The sequence below is a fragment of the Capra hircus genome, chromosome 10 (assembly GCF_001704415.2).
Source record: "Capra hircus breed San Clemente chromosome 10, ASM170441v1, whole genome shotgun sequence".
NCBI lineage: Eukaryota > Metazoa > Chordata > Mammalia > Artiodactyla > Bovidae > Capra > Capra hircus.
The window spans coordinates 86,075,437-86,097,739 of NC_030817.1; the positions used below are offsets into that span (position 1 = coordinate 86,075,437).

Consider the following 22,303-nt stretch of genomic DNA (forward strand, 5'->3'; position numbering starts at 1 on the left):
ACCCACCGTCTTCATCCCTTGTCTCAAGATCACGAGGTAATAGCTCACGTGCATGCACGCTAAGTCACTTCCATCATGTCCAACTCTGTGTGATCCCATGGACTGCGGCCTGCCAGGCTCCTCTGTCCATGAGATTCTCCAGGCAAGAATACTTGAGTGGGTTGCCATGCCCTCCTCCCAGGGATCTTCCCAACCCTGGGATCGAAACTTTGTCTCTTATGTCTCCTGCATTGGCAGACAGATTCTTTACCACTAGTGCCTGGAAAGCCCCAGGTAACAGCTATATAAACCAAATTCTAGTACGGGTAGGGCATTAATTCTTCTACCAAGCTGTATGTACTGACCTTCCCAGATAACACGTTTGCATTTTCACTAAGATCTTTCATGTCTAAAACCCACTGATGATGGAATTTGGGCCTGACTGTAAAGGAGATCCGTGAGGAATAAATCCACAAAATTTGGGCAACGAGTTTTGGGGGAGAATGGATACATGTATATGTATGACCGAATTCCTTTGCTGGTCACCTGAAACTACCACTACATTGTTAGTCGGCTATACCCCAATACAAAATAAAAAGTTTAAAGGTAAAAAAAAAAAAAAAATTGACCAGCAAGCCTAGGCCTGATGGGGATGCCCTTGTATCATTCCCTCCTGTTTAACCCCCAGATTTCCCAGCCTCTCATCTGTGGCCCTTTTCTGCAGGGTTTATAGCAACATCCCAAAAGGGGCTGAGATCTTCTGCCTCAGCGGGTGTGAGAATACACATTAGGGTGTCCCCTGTTGAGTCACTAAGCTGTGTCCAACTCTTTTGAGACTCCATAGACTGTAGCCTGCCAGGTTCCTCTGTCCATGGGATTTCCCAAGTAAGAATACTGGAGTGAGTTTCCATTTCCCTCTCCAAGGGATCTTCCTGACCTAGGGATTGAGCCTGAGTCTCCTAAATTGGCAGGCGGATCCTTTACCACTGGGCCTCCTGGGAAGCCCAAGGTGGCACCTAACTGCAAGACAAGTCTAGGCTTCAGAACTACACAAACCTGGGCTCATCCACTTTTCAACCTGTGGGAACTTGAGGATGTTACATCCAGCTACTGGACACAGTTTCTTCATCTGTAAAATGGGCCTGATGCTGCACACCCCTAAGATTTCTTTGAGGAAAAAATAGGAGATGGTGTGTGACGTGTCTGCCATGGGCAGATGCTGGATAAGTTAGTTCCCTTTGCTAGCCTATTTCCCAAGAAAGGATATAGTGTCCAGGAGAGGTTTCCAGGAAAAGGGCCCCCGAGGCTGCTTTTGGTGGCAGAATGATAGATTTTATCCAAGTCATCCCTCCTCCCTGACAGTGCCAATTGTCAGGCCTGGGACAGCCTCAGCCGTTGTCGCTGTGGAAATCTCACTAAGGAACATCCTAAGCTCTTTTCCTGGCTCAAGCCCCCCAGAGCGGGTTCCCAACACCGCAGCGCATACATGCCCTCTGCTATTTTCTCTTGGAACAAATAAAACCCGGCACCATGACTCATGATGGTTAGCAATAAATCACTACAGAAGCAAAGCCCAGGATACGACGAAACCACCTAACACACTAGAGAGAGGGAGAAAGAGAAAGAGAGAAACTGTAGTCTTTGGGGACATGTTGGCCAGGGGCCCAGGGCCAAGCCACCCAGCAGACCCTGGCAGTCGGGCAGCACATGGACAAGCAGCGAGTGAGCCACAAAGGGTTGGATGGTTATACAGACGTTGATCCTCACGGAGCTGTGGGCTCTGTCAAGCGCTCAGAAATACAAAGCAGCATTGAGAGCGGCCAAGGAGAGCCTGTCAGCCCCAGAACGCAGCGAGCCTGTAAGATGCAGCCTGAGAGTCGTCCTGCATCTCCAGATTTTTCTCTTCTATGTTAGCTTTCTCTCTCTCTTTAAAAAAATAAAATAAAATACCGAAACAACACAGGAAAGTTACAGACTTGAAGAGTACGTCAGCAAGAGCCTAGGTCACCTCTGACACACTCACAACCTGGTCAGCCAGAGACAGAGCCCAGGCCAGTCCTCAGGGCCATAGAATGACCGCAGTGCTGATCCTGGCAAGGCAGGGAGCCAACTTCTACGTGCTCTCGGGGTACGAGGCACACTCTCAATAGTGGAAACATTGAAAGGAAAGTCTCCTGGTTTCTAACCTCTAAGAAAGAAAATAAATCTAATTTGGGCAGTTCAGGGAAGCCAGAGGGATTTGCCAGCTCAGCATCTTTTCCAGCCTCCATCCCCTTCCTGGCCCCCACCAGCAGCCTGTGGGCTCCTGCACCTCCCTCCCTTCTCTGATGCCAGCGCTGTCCGTTTTGTGACTCTAAAGTCCTTCCTAATACCAGCACAGGAGCGGAAAGGTGTGCCCCTCTCTTGAGCTGCAGAGACACTGATGTTGAGATTCACTCCATCTTGAAGTGAATTTCTGTAATTTCATAAGCTTGAATTTTCGTGACTGTTATTCCATCACTCCTTGGCGCTTTATCTGCACTCACCATAGCCGACACCAGGGGGAGCAAGGCCTCCTCTCCAATCATCTGCTTCCCTTGGATGTCACCAAGACCTGCATCTGCTTCCATTTGGCTAAGCCATAAAATGTGAGACGCTAAACTCCTTACTGAAAATCACAAAGTGGAATAAACATGACTTCAAGTTATATGCAATTAGAAAACAAATCAACAGGCTCTGTGTGCTTTTCCTCACTAATCTTAGTTGTGATCCGTCACTCACCTAACCCTCGTTTTCTCCAGGCGTGGATAGAATACCTTCTTCTAACTTTCTCTGACTATTTCATGAAGAATCAAGGGCTCTTCAGGATTTCAAACTCTTGCAGGTGTTTATTCTTTTCTTTCAACAGCTTCCTTTCTACACAGCAGCAACACTCAGACACACAGCCAATGGCAAACGCTTCTTATTGATAGAAGACCATCTTGGAAAGGTTCCTGTCATTCTCTGTGGAGTTCATAAACCCACCCCACTTTCTCTCTCCAAGTATTTCTTCCTAGTTTAGCTGTGAGGCATCATCCTGGGCCAATAATGCAGAGAGACAAAGAGAAAGAGAATGTATTGGGTGGGCCAGAAAGTGTTGTTTGGGTTTTTCCCCACTTGGACAAATCCATATCAACTTCTTGACCAACCCAATAGAAAAAGCCTGTTAAGAGAAATGGAAAATGAAATGGAGTGTAGGGAAGAAGAGAGAAGATGGGATGGAGAGTGGGGAGCTAAGAGAGTAAGGAGAGAAAAAGGGGCTACAAGCCCCCAAGAGTAGGGCTTGCCTTTTACTTGTCTTTGCATCTCTGGTGCTTGGCACAGGCCAACAGGAGGAGAAGAGAATGGTTCTAGAACTGGTTCCTAAATCTCAGGGAAGCCCAAAGCTGTTCTTGTTATAAAGAATCTGGGGAAAATGGCCACCCCCATGGGAGAGGTTGGCATTTTCTGTCTTTTTCTTTCCCCTGCAAACCTTGGAGGGGCCCAGCAGAAGCAAAGTCAGGCAGAGGGCAGTGGGCAGTGGGTAGCAGACGGCAGCTTGCCCCTGCCCCCGGCCGCCTTCCCACTCCCCAGAATGGCTTTCCTGCGACAGCAGCCCCGCTCTGAGCTGTCCTCTGCCTCTCCCCAGCTGCTGAGCCAAGGATTTTGTAACCCAGAGAGGATGATGTTTCCAAAAATGTCAAGACAGGCTTTGCCTTCCAGTGGCTCAAGTGAGTCCACGGCCTTTGTTCCTCACAGCTTCTCAAAATAAGAGGAATGCTGTCAGAGTAGCCATTACTCACAGCCCGGAAGGAGGAGGAGGGAAGGCAATCTGAGCTTTAACCAGATGGAAGAAAGTACTTCGAAGGATTTTGCAGAGCCAGTGATTCCCCCAGGCAGCCAGGAGCTCCCTAACGGAACACAGGCTGGCTTCTGTGTATGCTGCTCTCTGACACCCCATCCATCCCCCAGAGATGGGGAGAGGACCAGGCAGGAGAGGCCCAGGAGCTGCCCCGTAGCCAGCTGCATGACCTGGATGAGCAACCTCGCTTCTCTGGGCTGCAGTTTCCATGGCTTCAACATGGGGCTGCTTCTCTCTTTCACAGGGCTGTGGTGAAGATGAACCAAATTAATGTCAGAGGAAGTGCCTAGCACAATTTCCGAGACAACCCTCCCCCCAGACATTCATTCTTGGGTGAATTCGTTTATTTACTTGTTCATATAAAGTGCTTTGAAAGTAGATGAACACATGACCCAGTTTTGTCAACTGTTTCCTACTGGGGCACGCCGTCCCCAATTCCATTATTTCAAAGGCTGATAATCAACCTGATAATATAATCTAGGGATTCCCAGGGCTGGCAGAACAGAACTGCCTGTGAAAGTTTAAAAACAAATACAGATTCCTCAACCCAACCCAAAACTTAACAAAAGTCAGACTCTGTAGAGGTAGGACTCCCCGGGCGAGGCTAATGCCCAAACAGGTTCTGAACCACTGAATCCTTTTTTAAGAGTCTGTGAGTTCTCATGGATCCTGAGGCTAGGTCCTTCCCAGGCTTGTGTGGAGAGTGACCCTCACTGCCTGAACCCAGTAGCGGGAATAGAGGGACCAGAAAGCAGGTGGGGGTTACCTGATGCAAGGGATGAGGCAGAGCTCCCAAACATGTGGGCATCGCTGTCTACACTTCATGCCGCTTCAGATAGAGTTCTCTGGGCGAGTGAAGGGAGACGAGAGCAGGCTTGGAATGTCAGGGAGGTGTGGGTGGGTGGCGAGAAAGATGAGGGATGAATGATGCAAGCCCGGGTTGAGGATGACTTCACCACCAGCTCTGTGAAGATGGGAACTTGTCTGACCCTCTGGGCCCCTCTCAGGCCCAGCCTTTGCCACGGAAAGCACGTTAGATAACACACCTAAGTGCTTTCATCATCAGGACCCAGCTGTCGGTTCTCTCTGAAGGGAGCCCCTACCCTTTCTTCACCTGAGTGACTTCTCTCTACCTGCAAGCCTCCATCCAAGAGTTGCCTGCTCCAGGAAGCCTTCCCAGATAGCCGAGCAAAGGCGCCTGCACTGGGCCTCACCCACCTGCCCCACACACACAGTGCTGTCCTCCACCCCGAGGTCATCACTTTGGTCTCTCAGCCCCACCAGACGAAGGGTATGAACTCTGCCTCAATCTGCAGTGTCTGGCACACAGCCAATTCTCAACTATGTCTTTGGACTGAACTTGTCCAAGCCTCTCTTTACAGATGAGGAAACTGAGGCCCTGAAGGAGCAGGTGGATCACCCCGGGTCACATAGCCCATCTGGAGATAGATCAGAGCTCTCCCTAGACAGGTCAACAGGCCCATGACCAAAAAATTGTATCTGTCCTTTCGCCTCCCAGCCCTCTCCCCTTTTCTACCTCAGCTGAGTCCACATGACTAGTGGGAAGATTGTGGACACAATCAGAATATTGTGTCCCAGTTGTGTCTCAGCCTCTACTCAGAGGATCTGGACACTCTCTGGGCCTTACTTCCTTCTCCAGTCCAATGGGACCACCTCTCCTTGTCCAGCTGCCTCCCCTAGCCGTGGGCAGGATGAAATCTGTTCAGTGTGTACACTGGTCACAGAGAAAGTATCACCATCCTAATTATGAGCTAAAGGACGCAGGCCACCCCCCAATTCCAAGGCCTCTTTCCTTGCTACCGCCAAGTACTACCGCGGAACCATCAGACCAGTGCATACCAAGAAATTAAATGTGCACATTCCACTGAGAAACATCTGCCCACGCTATCACTGTGTTTATGTTTCATTTTCAGAGGAAAGAGTTGTGATAAACCTGGGTGATGGGGGAGATGGAAAAGACTGAGCATGCCTTGGAAAATCAAGCAAGGGTTTCTCAGACATTTTGAAAAGAGAAAGGGGGATTTTTACACTGTGGCTGCAGCCTTTCTTGTAGGGGATGGGGGGCAACATCAGACCACAGCCATTTTCCTGGGGAGCTGGGCCAAGGGCATCCCAACACTGGTGGTCCATCTGCAGATGGTACCCAGAAGAGCTCAACACAGCTCTGCTACCAGCTACATCCCAAGAAGCAGAATGAAGATTCAGCTTGTCTTTGTAAAATGAGCAGCTGCCTGCATCTGTCCATCTGTTATTCACTCAACAAACAGTTACTGAGACTTGACTGTGTTCAAAGTACTTTGAGTAGCACTAAGGGGGACATTTAAAGTTGCCTCTGCTAACTAGGGGCAAATTATCTGAAGGAGAGCAAAAATAGCCAGGAAGAGTACAAAGCATCATGAGAACTGAGAGAGATCTTTCAGCTAAAAGATCAAGGAGGGCTTCCTGGAGGAAGAGGCACTGAAGAGCAGATAAAGGGAGTCAGTTCAGTGGTTTGTGATGAGGGGACTCCACACACAGAGCCAGGAATGAGAATGCCAAGTGTGGGGATAAAAGGACCAGCTGCCCTGTGAGACTTGGCATCGGGACATGAGGAGGCAAAGGGCATCCAGCTAGACAGCACAAGCTGGCCACTCTCTTCTTCACAGTCAGTGGGTCAGGCCCTCATTTTCCCTTTAAATGGGTTGAAAGTGTGCTTTGCAGTCACCTGCTCCCCTCCCCTTTGGTCTTCTGACCGAAGTTCTTCTGCACATTAGGAAAAAATGCTGTTTGGCTGCAAGCTGAGGAGGACCCAGAAATTCCCAAGAACAAAGCAGAGCGTCCAGCTTGCGAGATCAACAGCTGTGAGGATGCCTGTCAGCGGGCTCTGTGCCCAGGATGACAGGGCAGCTCCAGGGCCAGCCTGCACAATGACAGGCAAGCGCTCTGTGCCCACTCCTGGCATTGCTGTACATCACCACTGGGCACTGAGGGCTTTTTATTCATCAGTATCGATAAAGACCTTGTGTGCTGGGAAAAGTTTTTTTTAATTTTTATTTATTTATTTTTGACTGTGCTGGGTTTTCATTGCTGTGCGTGGGCTTTCGCTAGTTGCAGTGAGCTGAGGCTACTCTTCGTTGCGGTGCATGGACTTCTCATTGGGGTGGGTTTTCTTGTTGCAGAGCATGAGCTCCAGGGCTCACAGGCTCAGTAATTGCTACACACAGGCTCTAGAGCACAGGCTCAGTATTTGTAGCACACAGGCTTAGTTGCCCCAAGGAATGTGGAATCTTCCCTGACCAGGGATCCAACCCATGTCCCCTGCGTTGGCAGGCAGATTCTTAACCACTGGCTCACCAGGGTAGTCTCAGGGAAAAATGTTTAAGCACCTTAACAGTTTCCAACAGGAAAAGGGATGAAACAATTAAAATATTCATCAATAGGAGAATGATTAAAAAGAAAAAAACACCAGGCAACCCTCTGGTGATTCCAATGGTAAAGACTCTGCCTGCGATGCAGGAGACCCAGGTTTGATCCTGAGTCAGGAAGATCTCCTGGAGAAGGGGATGATAACCCACTCCAGTATGTTTGCCTGGAGAATTCCACGGACATAGGAGCCTAGTGGACTGCAGTCCTTGGAATCAAAAAGAGTCAGACATGACTGAACGACCAACACTACTACTATTACACTGTTACTACTACTATTACTATTACACTACTAACCAGTGTGAAGGATGAGACCGAGTTATTCTATCCATCTATACCAGGGCCGCCCGTAACAGTGAGGGTCCTGGGTTGAGAAGACAAATGGGGGCTCCGGCCCATGGCCCATCACCTTTTCGTCCCACCTATAGTTCCCTCTTGGTGTTAAAGGGATCTCACACGTGTGGACACCCCACCCTATGTATATATCCAAGCTCTGTCCACACCCCTAGCAAGCAGTGGTGTGGTCCACCATCAGAAAGGCAGATCCAGGGAAGAAACCTGTCCTGAGCTGTTGGAACTGATAATTCTGGTGTCCCAGTGACCCAGAGTGGGGGGATATGGGCTCTGGACTCCTCTCCCCTTGACCCCTAGGACTGCTCACCCCATAGAAAGGGGCACAGCCAGAGAGGGGTCAGTGCAGGACCCAGGCAGGGGCCCTAGGGACCAGGTCTAAGTGTGCCATTGATATATACTGACATGAAAAGTATAAAATAATTAAGTGAAAACAGCACACTGCAGAACCATGTGTGTAGAGTGATTTCATTTTTTAAATTTCCTACATAAAATGCCTAGAAGTTTTTCTGCATCCCTGCTGCTAATAGTAGTTTCATCTATAGAGGGCTGGATTGAGAAGGGACGTGAATGGTCTTGCACATTATATATGTTCCACAGTTCTGTGCTGTGAATGTTATAAGCATGTATTATTTTTATAATCTAAATTCTTAATAGTTTTTGTGTCATACTTTTTTGCATCAATTAAAGCAGATACTTCTATGTGTTTCCTTATGACCAAAAGAAACAAATTTAAAAAAAAAAATCCAATCCTGGCTCATTCCTGGATGGTCAAGGAGGTTGTTGTGGTTGTGATCCCCATAATGTAGTAAAAATTCCTCAGACATATGTTTTTTCACTTGTCCAGAGGGCCTCCTCTCTGCTTCTTCAGCAGGTCTTTCATACAAGGGCTTCCCATTCTGCCTGCACATCTGGGAGCTTCTAAAATTAGATTTTCAGGTCCCAGGCCCCAGCTGACTGAATTAGTTTTCGGGACATTGTGCCCAGGAATCTGCATTTGTAACTCCCCAGGTGATTCTGATGACCAGAAAGGCCTGGGTCCCCCCACCCTTGAAACCCTGGGTGATCGGTAGCCCAGGCAGTGGTTCAGTCCCATTTGGTAGATGAGAATGCTGAGGCCCAAGGCAGTTAACAGCCTTGTCTTAGACCAGGATGTGCAGTCTGTGGTTCCTCTTCTAGAGCTGGTTCTCCTCTCCCAGCTGAGTTAACAGGTGTTGGAAGACAAAAGAAAGCCTGCTGTCAGTGGTCCCAGTTGCAGGCTATTGGATTACAGTGGTCCCACTACACCAGGCTGGAGAAGGCAATGGCACCCCACTCCAGTACTCTTGCCTGGAAAATCCCATGGACAGAGGAGCCTGGTAGGCTGCAGTCCATGGGGTCGCTGAGGGTCAGACACGACTGAGTGACTTCACTTTCAGTGTTCACTTTCATGCATTGGAGAAGGAAATGGCAACCCACTCCAGTGTTCTTGTCTGGAGAATCCCAGGGACGGGGGAGCCTGGGGCTGCCATCTATGGGGCCACACAGAGTCGGACATGACTGAAGTGACTTAGCAGCAGCAGCAACTATACCAGGCATTTAGCTAATTTGTTCAACAACTATATTTGAAGGACCTAATCTATGTCAGGCACTGTCTGGGAGCTGGAGTGGTTAGAGCTGCCAAGCTGACCGACAAGGTCCTAGCTCCCTAGCAGTTCAAATCCTACTGAGAGATAACGATGATTAAAAGACAGCATCTGAGAGTGCAAAGTGCTATGAGAAATATAAGGCAAGGTGGGGAGGTGGGGAGGTGACAGGTAATCAGGAAAAGCGTCTTTGGGAAAGTGACATTGGAGCTGAATCCTAAATGATGACCCATCTGTGCACAGCATTCTTAGCAGCCTTGGTAAAAGTGGGGACAGACTGGTGAGCAGCAATGAGAAAATATAGTGCCTCGGAAGACCTGGTGAAGAGGGTGGATTTTACTAGAATGGATGTGGGGCTTGAGCCAATGAAAGTTGTGGTTGCCATGCCTCTGTTTCCCCTACATGATGCTTCTCAAACATGAAGTACCGCATCCCCTGGAGGGCTTGTTAACACACAGATGCGGGAACCCACCTATGGCTTCTATTCTCCTCCTTGTTGGGCTCAGGTAGGGCCCAAGATGATGCATTTCTAATAAGCTCCTGGGAAGGCAGATGCTGCTGGGATGGGAAGCATCTTGAGAACCACTGCTGTGTTGTAATGGCCTGTTGGCTGCCCGTCTCCCCCACTAGGCTGGAGGCCTCCTGAAGGCAGAGACTGCATCATGTTCACCGTCCTGCCCTCAGTGCATTCATAGGAGTTCAATAAGTGCGGAAGATTCAGTGAATGAATGAGGATGTGGGGCATCAGCCACACGAAACAGTATCTGTAAAGGCCTAAGAACGTACATGCACTATCTAACTGTATTAGTCAGGGCTCCTCAGAGAGACAGAACAGATAGGTGGAGAAAGGGAGAAAGAGATTATAAGGAGTTGGCTCATAAGGTTATGGAGGCGGGCAGTTCCCCAGATCTGCAGTGTGAGTCAGCACATTGAAGACCCAGGAGAGCTGATAGTGTAGTTCTAGTCTGAAAGCCAACAGGCTGGAAGACCTAGGAAGAGCCGACATTTGAGTCCAAGGCAAGAAAAAGTCAATGTCTCAGCTCAGAGGCAGTCAGTCAGGATGGATTCTCTCTTATTCAGGCGAGGGTCAGGCTTTTTGTTCTATTCGGGCCTTCAGCTGATTGGACAAGGCCCACCCATGTTGGGGAGGACAATCTGCTTTCCTCAGTCTACAGATTTAAATAGTAATCTCACCAAAAACACCCTCACAGACACACCCAGAATGCTGCTTGACCGAATGTCTGAGTGCCACCTTGGCCCAGTCAGGTTGACACAGGAACTGAACCATCACAGTGTACATGGTTGCTTAAGATACACCCAGTGGATCCTCATGTCTGAGGAGGGGTTTATGGACGAAGGAAGAGTAAGAAATGTGCTGGCAGACAGAGGGGTTCTCATTCTCCTGGCCTCCAGGAGTCCAGGCCTACCAGGCATCTGGGCCACAGTGGAGCCACAAGCCCCTCCAACCAGCCCAGGGAGCCCTGGAGGTGCCAATTCCCCTCGGCAGGTCCTGGGGGTGGGGAGAGCTCTCCCTTCACACCCCACCCCCAGCAGGCCAGGGTGTGCTGTGCTTAGCACTTCCCCGGCCCCATCTTGAACACATTAGCCCCCATACTCAGCTGGCTGGAGGAGGTTACATTTTCCATGGAGAGAGAGGGAGAGAAACAGCCTTGCTAGAGGAATAGTCTCTCTTTGTTCCCTTAAGCTCTCTGCTCCTCAAGTGGGAGCCCCTCCCTGATGCCTCGATCTGATTTCAGTGAAGGAAATGAAGCCAGAGAGAAATGGAACAGAGCGCCTGGAGGGAGTGTGAGTGGAGGAGGGGTGCTGGAGAGAGGAGCAGGCGTGGAAGAGAAGAGTCTCCCGGGAGCAGGCCCAGCTGGCTGGGTGGGGGAGGGCAGCCCTCTCCACACGCTAGCTGCTGCCCCACGCCCGGAGCTGGGCTTTCTGAACTTGCCTGTCCTTCACGATGGTGGACAGAGCAAAGACTTGCAGTCCCAGCTCTGAAACTGACCAGTGTCCCCCACAGGCCTGTCACATCCCCCTTCTGAGCCTCAGATACAGTCTGTCCTTTCAGCTCCAAAACTGTTCTGGTTATCAAGATCAGATACGTTCAATCGCATCAATTATCCTTCAATTAAAAATAAATTTAAAAATTTAAAAATGATTCATTAAAGTAAATAGTTGATGATAATTGGATTTCCTGGGATGTGAGGTCCAGGTCTCGCAGTGAGGGGCAAAGAAGCTGACCAGGGAGGGGATGAAGCCCACATCTTGGCTCTACAAGCCAGTCCAGGCTGGTCTCTGACTCAGGACCTCCTCCAGGAGCAAGCCCATCCTTTGAAGATGTCCTCTTTCCTTCCCCAACAGCTGGTGGCCTTTTTGGTCCCGTGGCTTCTGCTGGTTCCATTTACTGGGGAGCTAACTGCTCACAACTGCTTCCCCAAACACAGTCAGTAAAGGCCAAGCTGAGCCTAGACACTCAGCCTCTTCCACCCTGCAGGGCTTGGAGTGGGGGGCACTGCCCTGGGAGTCAGGATACCCTGCACCCATCCTACTCTGCCACCATCTCCTCTGAGTTGTCAGACACAATACTTCCAGTGCCTCATTGGGATACGACAAACCTAGCCCAAGGAACCTCCACATTTCCTCCCAACTCTGATGGTCTGCAAGGCCAGTTACCAGGTAACCAGAAACATCTGGGGTACAGGGCTTCCTGTCCAAGGCGCTGTTGTAACTGGGATGCACATAGAACAAAAGGATCTCTGTTTCCACAAGGCTAAAACTGAGGGCAGTTTATGCACTCAGTGAAACAACCAGAGAGACATAATATACATGGTGTCGGCAAGTCTGCCCACCACTCACGCATTAAGTATATGCCCCAGATGGATCGTGAGCTGGAGAATATGAATCTGCTCCTCTCTCACTGCTCCCGGATGCTGTGTTCCTCTTTTAGCATGGTATTATATGGAATTTCTAAGGGTAATTTTTACTATGTGCTTTTGGGTTTGGGGGTTTAGGTTTTTTGGTTGTGGTTGTTTTTTTTTTTTTCTTTTTTTTTGCCTTACACACTCTATTTAGGATATTTTCAGTTACAAATACCTAAAAACTGTGATTTAGATTTATATAGTAAAAAGTAGTTATTGCTTATATATCTGAAAAGTCCAGCAGCAGCATGCTTCAGGTACCGTTTGATCCAGGGGTTCACAGTATCATTGGAATTTCAGCTCTTTCTCTTGATGCTTCTCTCACTCCTTCCTCTCTCAGTACATCAGCTCATGCCCCTCCTCAGTGAGGTGGCTGCTAGCAGTTCTGCATCTGTACACTGTGTCATCCAGAGAATAGGGACGACTTTGGTCCCTAAGGCCCAAAAGGAGGCAGTGAGATTGGGTTGGCTTACATCACTGACCTGCCCTGACTCAGCCACTTCAGTCCAAGGATAACATTGGCCTGGCCTGGCCTGCAGTGTCTGCTTGGTCCCTACAACTAGAAATGGAGCCAGCTTTCCTGGATCCACAAACAGAAATGAGGACTGTTGGGAAAATGGAAATGGAAAACTAGGGAAGCAAGCAATATTGACTTTAAGTGGGACCTGGGTCACATCATTGAACCTCTATGCACAGAAAACATTTAATTTCTCAGCAGCCCTTTTCCCAGGCACTGAATCTGGAGGCTCCTCTTAGGCCTGTTGTTGTTTAGTCTGACAGTTTTTCAGCTCCATGAACTGTGACCCACCCCCCCGCCCCCGGCTCCTCCGTCCATGGGATTTCCCAGGCAAGAATACTGGGGTGGGTTGCCATTTCCTTCTCCAGGGGATCTCCCCAACCCAAGGATCAAACCCACATCTCCTGTATTGGCAGGCAAATTGTTTATCAATGAGCCACCAGGGAAATCCCCTCCTGGGCCTGAGGCAAAACCAAAACCTCTTGAAGTTGCTGCTGCTGTAGACTGTCAGACAGAAGGTCAGATCTGTCCCTGGGGACCTTTTACCCTGGGTTTCAAGACCACTCTAAAGGGATGGTCTGCTAGGGCAGATAAGGGCATCTCAGCCCTGAAGGAATTGTGATGCTAAAACACTGGCCATAGCCGGCAGCAGGGATTTCATGCTGGTTTATGTGGGAAAGCCTGGGCTAACCAGGGAAGGTCTCCTGGAGCAGATGGGACTTTGTGCTGGGTCTTAAAGGGAGGTCTCCAGGGTGGGGTCTGCACCCTACAGGGGATGCACAGGACAGCATACTGGAGTCTACAAATAAAATGACTATTTTTATTTAGGTTTATCTGAAAAAAATAGGATTACTGATGTTCAGTACACAGATTGACAGCTGTGCGCTGGTGTAATCAACATGTAAATTTACACACCCTGGGAGTACGTGTTACCTTTCTTCCCCCATCAGTTCAGTCATTTCAGTTGCTCAGTTGTGTCTGACTCTTTGCGACCCCATGGACTGCAGCACGCCAGGCCTCCCTGTCCATAACCAACTCCCAGAGTTTACTCAAACTCATGTCCATTTAAAAGGTTCAGAGATTAAATTGCCTTGAAGGATGGAACCAGGGTTAAGGTCCCCATCAGGCTTTGTTGGAGAGGGTGTGAGGTAGGGATCCAGGGGCCCTTCTCCTAGGCCATGTCCTGCTGGGATCCCAGGGGCCTGGCATGCAGCAAGGCCGCATCCTGCCTTCCTCAGTTGGCCATCTCCATAGTAAGCACCTCCCTTTGCAAGGCCTTGCTTAGAAAGCAACCACCAGGGACTTTTCCTGGTGGCCCTGTAGTTAAGAATCTGCCTGCCAACTTAGGGGACACAGGTTCGATCCCTAGTCCAAGAACTAAGATCCTACATGCCATGGGGCAACAAAGACCGGGCGCCACAATGACTGAACCTGCATGTTGCAACTACTGAAGCCCTCGCACTCACGCTCTGCAACAAAAGAAGTCGCCGCAATGAGAAGCGCGGGGGAGGCGGGGCAGCAGGCAGGACATGGCAACCAGAGGAAAGACCACGTGCAGCAACCAAGAGCTGGTGTACTGCACCTCAAGGAAGACCAGTGCAACCAGAAAAGAATAATGAATAAAAAGAAAGCGACCACTGGGAGGGGCCCTTCAGGTCTGCTCCCATCTGAGCAGCCCGGCTCCCTGCCTCCATGGGAGGAAGGCTGGGAGCCCACAGCCAGTGAGTCACGCTCTGTGGCCCATGGAAAGGGCCTGATGCTTGCCACGACCTTTGGGGTTTGCCATCTGGTGCCCACGCCAGAGGGTATAGGGTGTCCAGCCCCTGGGAAGCGCAACAGGCCTTGAGGCTACAGATGGCTATATAAGGCTGAGGCTGCCGGAGTGGCAGGGGTGCCAGACCCCAGGAGCAATTTGGCTGGTCTTGGGGGTGACGCAAACATTTCCCCTGCTCTTCGGCAGTTATCCCGCCAGTGAGACTGAATCATATTCTCAAAACCTCAAGCCTGACGGGCGCACGTAATGTCGAGACTCAAGAATGGCAAAGAGGGCTGACCCAGCAGCACCCCCAACCTTCATGACAAAGAAATATTTGGGGCAACACAGAGAAAACTGCCCCGGAACTAGTCCCAGCTCTGCCATTAACAGACCATGGGACCCGCGTCAGCTCACCTCTCTGGGCCTCAGTTTCTGCATCTGTACTATGGGGACAGTAAGCCCTGTCCTGCTGCTTCAAGCAGTGCCAAGGACCCTAGAGGAATCATGTTTGGGAGAATGGGGCTGGGAGGTTGGGGGTGGCCCTTGTTCTTTGGAAAGGACACAGTCCCTCTTCAGGAAATCTGGGGTCACGACAACTTGGTGCATTTACCAAGTTAGTTGCATGTTGGCCATTTCCAGGACAGATGACTTCTAGGAAGGCTCCAGTCTTCATGTGGAAGTAACTAGTTATACCCACTCCTGGTCATTGATGCCATGTGGCATCTGTGAGTCCCCAAGGTGATCCTGGGAGGTAAGCAGTGCTGGAGTTATTAACACATTTCACAGCCAAGAAAACCAAGGTCAGTGAACTTCTTCCAGGCCGCACAGCAACCCCTAGACTCAGCCCAAAGATCTTGCTCTGCAGTGGGGGCCCACCAAGCTGTCCATGGGGCCTCAGCATTTCACTATGTAAAATGGGGAGAGTTGTGAGGAGTCCGCTTTCTCAGGCAGGACAGGGATCACTTTTCTAGAAGATGGACAGGTTTTGTTTTTTCTAATCTAGAACCTGCTCTGCTTGATTGTGTTCCTCGAAGGCATGCTTTCCAGAAAAGCATGTACCCAGAGGGAACATCCCTTTGGGACACTTGGTTACAGACCAGGTTGACCTTGAATATGGGAGCAGCCAGAAAATCAAGCGTGGAGCTCAAACTTTCAAACTTTGTTTACTGACCTCTCTCTCTCTTTGGCTGGAAAAACATTCAGCAGCCTTGACCACACAGTCACGTGCAGAATTAAGTGGCCAAGTATCACGTCGTCTAGACAAGTAGATTTTACGAGTCCAATTAAGTCCTGCCAATCAAAAATAGTCATGCTTAATAAGTGGATATATTTAGAATCTGTCATTATCTGGCCCCCAGGGGGAAACCTCAGCTCTTATTTCATAGACTTAATTTCAAACAGAGCTCTGTTAACTCCTACTTCAGACCTTAGTTCTCTCCTGATGGCTCAGAACAGTGAGTGGGAAGCGGGCAGGAGGATAACTGACCCTAAGAAGCCATGTACGTCTTGTGTCGCCTGAACTTCAGATCCATCCCTTTTCAACAATCTTAAGCCAGAAAATGAGCGATTGCTTCTTCTCTGGCTCACGTTGCCAGAGGTGGGAAGCTGCTGGGAGAGCAGGGCTCCAGAATGGTCTCTTCCCTCGCAATGTGTCACGTGCCCCTGTGCCCCTCGGGGTCTGGAAGACACCAGGGATGTGTGAGCCATGGCACCTCCTGCCAGGACAGCACAGCTGTGCCTGGGAGCTTCTGGGTCACTGTCGGCACCAGGACCTGAGCCGAGCAGGCAGGTGGTGGCTGAGTGAGGGGCTGGCACCCAAAGCCTGAAGGGGTCCAGACATGCCAGAGGCAGGTGGTGCCGAAAGGAAACAGTGCCCGCTTTAAGGATTTTGCTTCCTGTCTGCACTAGGGCTCTGGTTGCCTGCTGGTGGGCCCCTCTGGGCCACCTCCAAAGATGCTGGTGGGTCAGGGATGAGGGATAGAGGGGCCTCTGGGGGTGCTCGAAGGGGAGGGCAGGGACCATCCAGACAGCAGTGGGATTCTCCCTGGACTTGAGGGATGATGGCACTGCTGGGGCTTGGCCAGGTCAGGAGGAAGTAGTTGCTCTTTCTCTAGAAATACGTGTGCATGTAAGCAACATGCATTGATTTCCAGTGTGTGCATCACAAGTCAGCACAAAGTAGATGGCTTCCCAAAACAGAAGTTTCCTCTCTCACAATTCTGGAGGCCAGACCTCCAGAATCAGGGTGTCGGCGGGCTCCGCCCCACCATCTGAAGGAGCTAGGAGAGATCGTCCTTGCTTACTCCAGCTTCTGGCGGCCCCAGGCATTCTTGGCTGGCGGCAGCTTCACTCCTGGCACTGTCTCCGTTTCACATGGCTTCTTCTTGTCCCAGGGTCTCTCCTCTGTGTGTCTTCTGTAAGGACACATCACTGAATTGGGGGCCCTCCTGAGTAATTCAAGATGACCTCCTCTCGAGATCTTTAACTACAGTTGCAAAAACCCTTTTCCCAAATAAGGTCACAAAGACAGAGGCTCAAGGGCCAGTTCGGTGGCCACCCCTGGCCGCTCTTTAGCCCGTCTGGCTGCCTCTCCACCCCCCCCCCCCAAGCCCCAAGCAAAGACTTGGTACCTCAGGAGACAGCTGTGAACACTGTACAATGTGCCATAGCCCCTGGGTCCCCAGCTGAAAGACTGTCACATGAGGTGAAGAATGAGGCCCCCCAGAGGTAATGGCAGATGGCCAAGACCCCAAATCATCCTTCCTCTGCCCAAATGATCCTTCTTACCACCCTCCAACCATCTGGCAAGCTCATATTCATCCATTAAGATCCAGCTGAAGCACACCTCCTCCAGGATGTCTGCCCTGCTCTCCTTGCAGGGACAGCTTCCATCCCATTTGCTGCTGGACCCATGTGGTCTTCATCCCTGTGTCTCCTGGCCAGGCCTGGCCAGGCCACAGCGTCCCTCTCCTAGGAGTACGAAGGTCTGGGTCTGAGGAAGGTCTGCAGGGGCTACCCCTCCAGGATTCCCTCCACCCTCCCTACCCCAAGCTCCCCTCAACACAGCCCTGCAGATTCCATCCTTTGCCAGGAAGGAGAACCTCTCCTAGCATCTTCACTTGTCTTCTTTTCCTTCCCAGGTTGGTCGTTGGCGCCCCACTGGAAACTAACGGCCATCAGAAGACGGGAGACGTGTACAAGTGTCCAGTGACTCAAGGGAACTGCACCAAGCTTAACCTGGGTAATGTGGGCTGTCCACAAGGAGGCCAACCTTTGTCCAGAGCGAGGCAGGCACTGAAGCACGTCCCCGCCCCCAGTCACACTGGTTTCTCGCAGCTGCTCTAGGAGCTGACCCAGCTGGTATTGCTGCCCCCACTTTACAGATGAGGAAGCTGAGGCCAGAGAGAGAAAGCAACTTTCTCACAGTCACACAGCTTGTCAGGAGCTGACCAGGATTCACACCCAGGTCTTCAGTGTCCTAGGCCGTGGCTCTTTCTGCCTCATCCAAGGCCCCTCAACACGGGAGCAGGAACACCTCCTATCTATTTTTTCTTTCCTGACTTTGAAATAACAATAATGGCCAACATTCGTATGTCTTCCAAAAAGTTTGTTTGGATTTTCCTGTAACATCTTACGGAAAACCCCAAGCAAACTTTTGGCCAACTCAATATGCGTTCACCTAATGCTAGACACTGGTTTAAGCACTTTTGGGTATTTTTGACTCATTAAATCCCAACAACAACAATATGAGACGTAATCATCAACAACAGCCAGTGGAAGTGAGGAGACCTGGCTGGGGTCAGCTAATAAGCTGCAAGTCCAGGACTATGACCCAGGCAGTCTGCAGCCACCCTGTAACCTTTAACTGCGCAGCACTGCTTTTCTGAAATGATGACTCTGTTCCTCCCAGCAGAGCCCTGGGCCCAAGGCAGAGGCTGTGCACAGCCTCAAGGGCTCCCAGTCTCTGCGTCCACGCCCCTGTGTGTGCATGCAGTCCACTAAGGCACACACACCGCTTCTCTAAAGCATTTCTGCTTTGTCCTAAAGATCTGACAGTGGCCAGGCCTTGGGCTGAGGTCCCACGTGGGATAAGCCACGATTCCAGGACTGACCTTCCCCGGGGTAGGGCTCTCGGCCTCCCGCTCTTCCAGGAGGGGAGCCTCCATCCTAGAGGACTGGGCTGGGGCCCTCTGGGGAGGCTGTGGGGGGAGCTGGGCCTGGCGGAAGAGATGGCAGAGCTTTAAGAGATAAGCAGATGGATGAAAAGGCTACATCAAAGAGAAAGCCCCAGAACCCAGATCCCTCGGGCAGCCAGCTGTCCCAGCACACAGCGCTCAATGTCATGCTGGCCTCATCTATGACAGCGCAGTAGGTGGGAAGTTCAGACCCCAGCACAGCCGTGGCCCAGGCTTCATGAGGAAACGGTCCAGGGTGGGCAGGAGCTAGGCTGGCAGCTCATGGATCCCGGTCATCACCTCCCTGAGTGCCCAGGCTCCCTAAGAGGCCATGCTGGGGTCTCCTTCTAGCTGTATAGTTTCCTCGCTGTGTCTCGGAGGAGCCCACATGCTCTTTCTGAGCCGACGTTCACCCATGTGTGACCCTAGGATCCACTTCTGGTCTAATATGTCCCCAGCCTCTCATGAGCACCTAGTGCATACCAACCATGATGCTAGTTAATGGGGATACAGCAGGCACAAGGGGCCAAGGGCTCCGCTGGGAAGGTATGGTAAGTGAGGAGACAAACTAGAAAGCACGGCCATCCCAGGTGAGGAGAGATAATGTGTGATGAACCAGGGGTTGTGATAAGAGAGGCTGGGTGGGGAGGAGGTAGGAAGAGGGTTCTCCTTGGCAAGAGCTCTGGGGTGGGGTGGTCAATGAAGCCTTCCCTGAGAAGGTAACTTTTGAGCAGACGTCCGATGATGAATCAGTCCAGCAGGACCAGAGCATTCCAGGCAGAGGAGAAGCAAGTGCAAAGGTCCTGTGGAACAAATGAACTTGCTCTGTTGGAGGATGGAAAGAAGTACTGTGCGGCTGAGGCAGAAGGAGCAGGCAGGTGCTGGGAGGCATGCACACAAGCCTGGGGTCTGGGCCACCAAGAAAAACCCCCTGGTCCAGTTGGGAACCAGACACATGAATCCATCATTTAATAGTTTCCTCTACTGCGGTGGTTTCCAACGTGGACCTGATTTCCCTCCAAAGAAGGAGGAGCCTAAACTGGCAATGGCAGACAGGAAGCCATCAGACTATGGAACTGGGACTCAGCGTGTGAGGCAGTGGGCAGTGAACAGCGTGGAGGCCAAGAAAAAACACTAGTCCGGGAGCACCTCACTTGAGGAGTTTTTTTTCCTCCCAATGAGGAGGTAGGAGGACCATCTGCCAGTTTGTCCTTATCCACACAGTGGAAAATGCAAAGCAGGAAACCTGAGTTCTGGGTTTTCCTTTGGCAGCTCCAAGCTGCGATCCCCACTGAGCCAGGAATGTTCTTTCCTTTCTCTCCAGGGAAGTGAATGTCGGTCACTCACACCTCAGTGTTGCAGAGTCTACTTACCTCCGGCACTTTCTTCCCAAAGCCTGGATGAAGTCAGGGTTTTCATGAGGGGCGGGTGCTCAGGGAGGGAATGTGATTCTGGAAGGCAGGCCCTGTGTGAGGAGGAACTTGTGCCCCAGCCCCTCACATAGACCCGCTGAGAAGGAGGTTAGTCTCCCTTGGTCAGAGAGAGGGAGTTAGTGACTGCGTCAAGTCCATGATTAGCAGAAGCTGGACCCCAGTCCGAGGCTCTTACTCCAACACAAGGGTCTTCACCACCATGGCACCTGCATCTGGGCCCAGTTTCAGGAAGGACTTTAGTCATTGAGGCAAGGAAGGGAGAGAGGCAGCGGGGTCAGGATGGGGCACCGCTTAAATAAATGAAGAGCAGAATTCTCTAAGCCCCTGAGGGGAGAAAGTGGCCCAGTTGAGGTTTGGAGCTTCCTCTCCAGACTTTTCACTCCCTACCTCTGCCACCAGGCCCTGCAGGCAGATAGGGAAACTCAGAATGTGTAACATTGGCTATCCTGGATTCAAGTCCCTGCGTTATCGTTTACCGGTGATTGACATTATATTAATGGAAGTCATCACCCCTTGCGTGGGCTTCTCAGGTGGCTCAGTGGTAAAGAATCCACCTGCCAATCCAGGATACACTCAGTTTCAATTCCTGAGTCGGGAAGATCCCCTGGAGAAGGGAATAGCTACCCACTCCAGTATTCTTGCCTGAAAAATTCCATGGACAGTGGGGCCTGGTGGGCTACAGTCCAAGGGGTCGTGAAGAGTCAGACGCAACTTAGCGAATAAACAACAACAAAACCCCTCTGCACACCTAGACTTTTCCCTCTATAAAATGGAAATGGTGGCCCCTGGAATGCCCAGGATCAAGAGGGGGTCCTGGGAGGGTGGGGGCAGGCGGCACTTTGTAAGTGATAAAGCATCATAGAAGCACCAGGGTTATTAGTATGATTTTCTCTCTAGTTTGTTTGGACAGAAAAAGAAAACAATCCCAGGCACTGGTAGCACAGCCAAGAGGGGCTGGATTTCAAAAGGAAACTTACTACAAACTACAGGAAACCAAGGGGAAAAACAGCAAACACAGTGGCCTGTCCCCAGCCCACAGAGCTGCCGGCCTTCTGAAGTTCTGGCCTCTGCCCGCGCCTGGGCCCAGGTCCTGCTGGCCTGGGCCCCAGAGGGCTGGCCGACTCTTCACACTTCCAGTCGCCAGCAGAGCTAAATGTCCTTAGAGATCACACCCCTCCCCTCAAGCACAGAAAACATCTAGGCTCTGTTCACAGCACATGAGGACTGCTTGCTGGGGCTTAGCAAAATGCCCAACTCACTTTCCCCTAAACTCTACCCACCTCCCATGTGCCTGCACACACACACACACAGACACACGCGCGCGCACACACACACACACACACACACAGGGGAATTCAAACACATCTTTCCCTTCAGTGGCCTGAGAGAATGATCTGGTAAAACCTTCCCCAATGTAATTGACTCAGTAATTTTAATCTGCCACAACCCTTTCCCTCCACCGAAGTCAGTTGATAATCCTTCGCCTGAATATTCCTCTGGGGACCAGCCACAGAAGGACATTCTTGGGCAAGACCTTGGACCTCTAGAAGGCTCTTGTTAAGCGGGCTATTTGTTCCCTGTGAGAAAGAATCGGTTATCTTGTGTCGGTTTATCGGCTGAGCAGAGGGCTGGACCCTGAGGTAGCTGGACAGGGGACTGGTCAGTGCTGATGGCAGGTTGGTGTGAACAGAAATGCAGAAGAGACTCTGCGTAGAGGAGCCAGAGGAGCCAGCCTCGGTGGGGGGCCCTGCTACGTTTGGGGTGGGACACAGAGAAACGGCCGGAGGAGGGAAAGCTCTGGATTAGGAGATGGAAAGCCCTGTCATGTGCTCCCTGTGTGACTCTGGGCAGCTTGCTTGGCCTCTCTGAGCTTCATATTCCTCATTTCACACCGAGTTGAGAGGAAGTAATCAGACAACCTTAGGGCAAGGCCTTAGTGTTTACTAGGCTCTGTTCTGCAGTGAAGGGCTCACTGATCTGCAGACGAGTGAGGGGTCCAGAGGGGCAGGCAGAATGGGAGAGGACCCTGCTTGCCTCTGCCTTGGGCCCCTCTGGCAGCCAGTGGCAGCAGCAGACACTGGGCGGACGGCGGGCGGGAGGGACTGCAGGCTGAGCCTCTCCATTCCACCCCAGGAAGGGTCACCCTGTCCAACGTGTCCGAGAGGAAAGACAACATGCGTCTCGGCCTGAGCCTGGCCACCAACCCCAAGGACAACAGCTTCCTGGTAAGAGCCACCCACCTGCCCTCTTTCTAATCCCTA

General features: G+C 51.1%; 1 protein-coding gene and 1 long non-coding RNA gene across 3 annotated transcripts in view; one reads left to right on the forward strand and one right to left on the reverse strand.

Moving 5' to 3' along the window:
• The window catches only part of ITGA11 (integrin subunit alpha 11), a 136,150-nt gene that overhangs the window by 50,550 nt on the left and 63,297 nt on the right, over positions 1–22,303 (forward strand). For both annotated transcript variants that reach the window (XM_018053595.1, XM_018053596.1), the window contains exons 3-4: positions 17,575–17,675; positions 22,176–22,267. In XM_018053595.1, coding sequence (XP_017909084.1) covers positions 17,575–17,675; positions 22,176–22,267 — 193 coding nt within the window. The remainder of the gene's footprint in view (positions 1–17,574; positions 17,676–22,175; positions 22,268–22,303) is intronic.
• LOC108636835 lies at positions 4,752–16,785 on the reverse strand. The gene is made up of 3 exons (XR_001918597.1): positions 16,738–16,785; positions 15,606–15,724; positions 4,752–4,802 (listed from the first exon to the last, which is right to left on the reverse strand). It is a non-coding gene; the product is annotated as an uncharacterized LOC108636835 (long non-coding RNA).